This window comes from Frankliniella occidentalis, unplaced genomic scaffold (assembly GCF_000697945.3).
Source record: "Frankliniella occidentalis isolate FOCC.00 unplaced genomic scaffold, Focc_3.1 Scaffold9, whole genome shotgun sequence".
NCBI classification, from domain to species: domain Eukaryota; kingdom Metazoa; phylum Arthropoda; class Insecta; order Thysanoptera; family Thripidae; genus Frankliniella; species Frankliniella occidentalis.
In genome coordinates this window covers 1,076,420-1,078,238 of record NW_026267139.1, presented here as the reverse complement: position 1 = coordinate 1,078,238, position 1,819 = coordinate 1,076,420, and the positions used below count along the sequence as shown (strand labels likewise).

The 1,819-nt window shown below is 57.0% G+C and overlaps 1 protein-coding gene across 1 annotated transcript in view; it reads right to left on the bottom strand.

The window, feature by feature from the left end:
• Positions 1-1,819, bottom strand: part of LOC113204065 (sorbin and SH3 domain-containing protein 1) — a gene marked incomplete in the record, with an annotated part of 111,520 nt that overhangs the window by 36,831 nt on the left and 72,870 nt on the right. The window contains 1 exon segment of the mRNA XM_052275827.1: positions 1,129-1,360. Coding sequence (XP_052131787.1) covers positions 1,129-1,360 — 232 coding nt within the window.

Here is a 1,819-nt window from a genome sequence, read left to right as displayed (position 1 = left end):
TTAATCTGATTTTCAAAAATACTTTTTCAGTTTCTAGAAGGAAGTGTAGCAAAATCCTGTGCTCGCCTGTGTCATTTTGAAGATATTCCCTACTGGCCTTTTATTTAAAGTATAGTACGGGTCCCTGATACTAATGCATCCTGCGCGGAAACTTTTTAAGGCTTTTGTAATCAAATGTTCAAATGGACCTCTTCATCTGTTACCAAATGTCATGAGAACTTTTCTGTTATGGAAAGTTCACTGTAAATATAACTCAAACCCCTCAAACTAACCGTGATGTCTGTCTAACCTAACCCATTTCCTCCTCAGTTATTTATGGTGGGCCCCTGATAGAACCACAAATTTTGCCTTAAAGGTTAACACCTCATTTCTGAAACAGCCCTACTCTTAAATTTACCGATCATCTGCTTTCAAAATTTATTTTTGATTGTGTTTTTCATTTTATTTCCAGTTTATACCCCAGACTGGAGGTGCAGCGGGGGACTTCCTATGGAGCACGCAGATAGTCGAAACAGACCCGTAAGCAAGAACACCAACAGCAGGTTGTGTGGTAAGAACCTGAAGGTGCCCTGGAGGTGCACTAGAGTGCCGTGGAGGTGTCCTGGAGCTGTCCTGGAGCTGTCCTGGAGGGGCGCTAGAGGTGCGGTAGAGGTCGGGGTCGGGAGCGCGCACGAGAGAGACTAACGGAGCCGGAACCACTCGGAGACACTTACGGGGAGGGCGTGGCTCCTCGGCGGGAGCCCCAAGGCCGCGGAGGGGCGCCGCGGGGTCACCCGGGAATGGGAAGGGGGGGGGGGCGTCAGGAGAGGCAGCACGTCAGCGTCAAGGCGAAGCGGCGGCGGCGTCCTGGGCCCGGGGGGGAGCCTGCCGGGTCGCGGGGGGTTGCCGTTGCCCGACGACGACACGAGAGCGACACCTCGCTACGGACGGTCGAGGACGCCGAGGGCGCGCTAGGACGGGGCGGCCTCGGCGCAGCAGCGGCGGCGGCACCGACCTGCTGCTGGGGATCCACGGTGGTGCGCGCGGACTCGGTGGGCGGGCGCGCGCGAGGTCCCCGACGACGCCCCCTCTCTCTCACTAGGCCTGGGCACGACTGACGACGGCCGCCGGCCCAGCGGCCAAACTCACCTGCTCCGGGGCGTGGTCACGGTGGGCACGCCCCCGGAGGGCACGCCCCCGGGCGCGGCCGGCGTTGGCGTGGGTGACGGAGGGTCCGTGGGCTGCTGCTGCTGCTGCTGCTGCTGCTGCTGCTGCCAGTATTGCTGCTGGCGCGGTGGTCCGCGCCGCCGGTCCAGCGTGTAGTATTTCGATGCATCCGAGTGGCCTAGTTCCGGTTCCGATTGGTAGCCCGACGTCCTGCCTGCAGACGACAACAACAACAACATGATTCAGGATGCACCACGCCGATGACGCGACAAATGCGGCGGCTCTCCCGGCCGCTCTGTGGGATTGCACAGGACGACGAGAGTCCTGGGTTGGAAATTTTCAAAATTTTCCGGAAAGTTTCCGAAAACTTTCCGAGAATAACGGAAAACTTTCCAAAATCTGGGAAATTTTCAAAATTTTCCGGAAAGTTTCCGAAAACTTTCCGAGAATAACGGAAAACTTTCCAAAATCTGGGAAATTTTCCATTTTTCCCCGGAAATTTTCCGTCTTTTCCAGAAATTTCCCTGATAATTTTCCGGAAGGGCCAGTGCGGTGAAGCGGGCTGGAGGAAGTGGAGTTGGTGGCCGGCTAGCCGGCTAGAGGAAATTAGCGCCCTCGGCGGCGGTCGTGCGGCTGGAGGGAAGGTTAGGGGAGGGAGGAGGGGGAAGGAGGG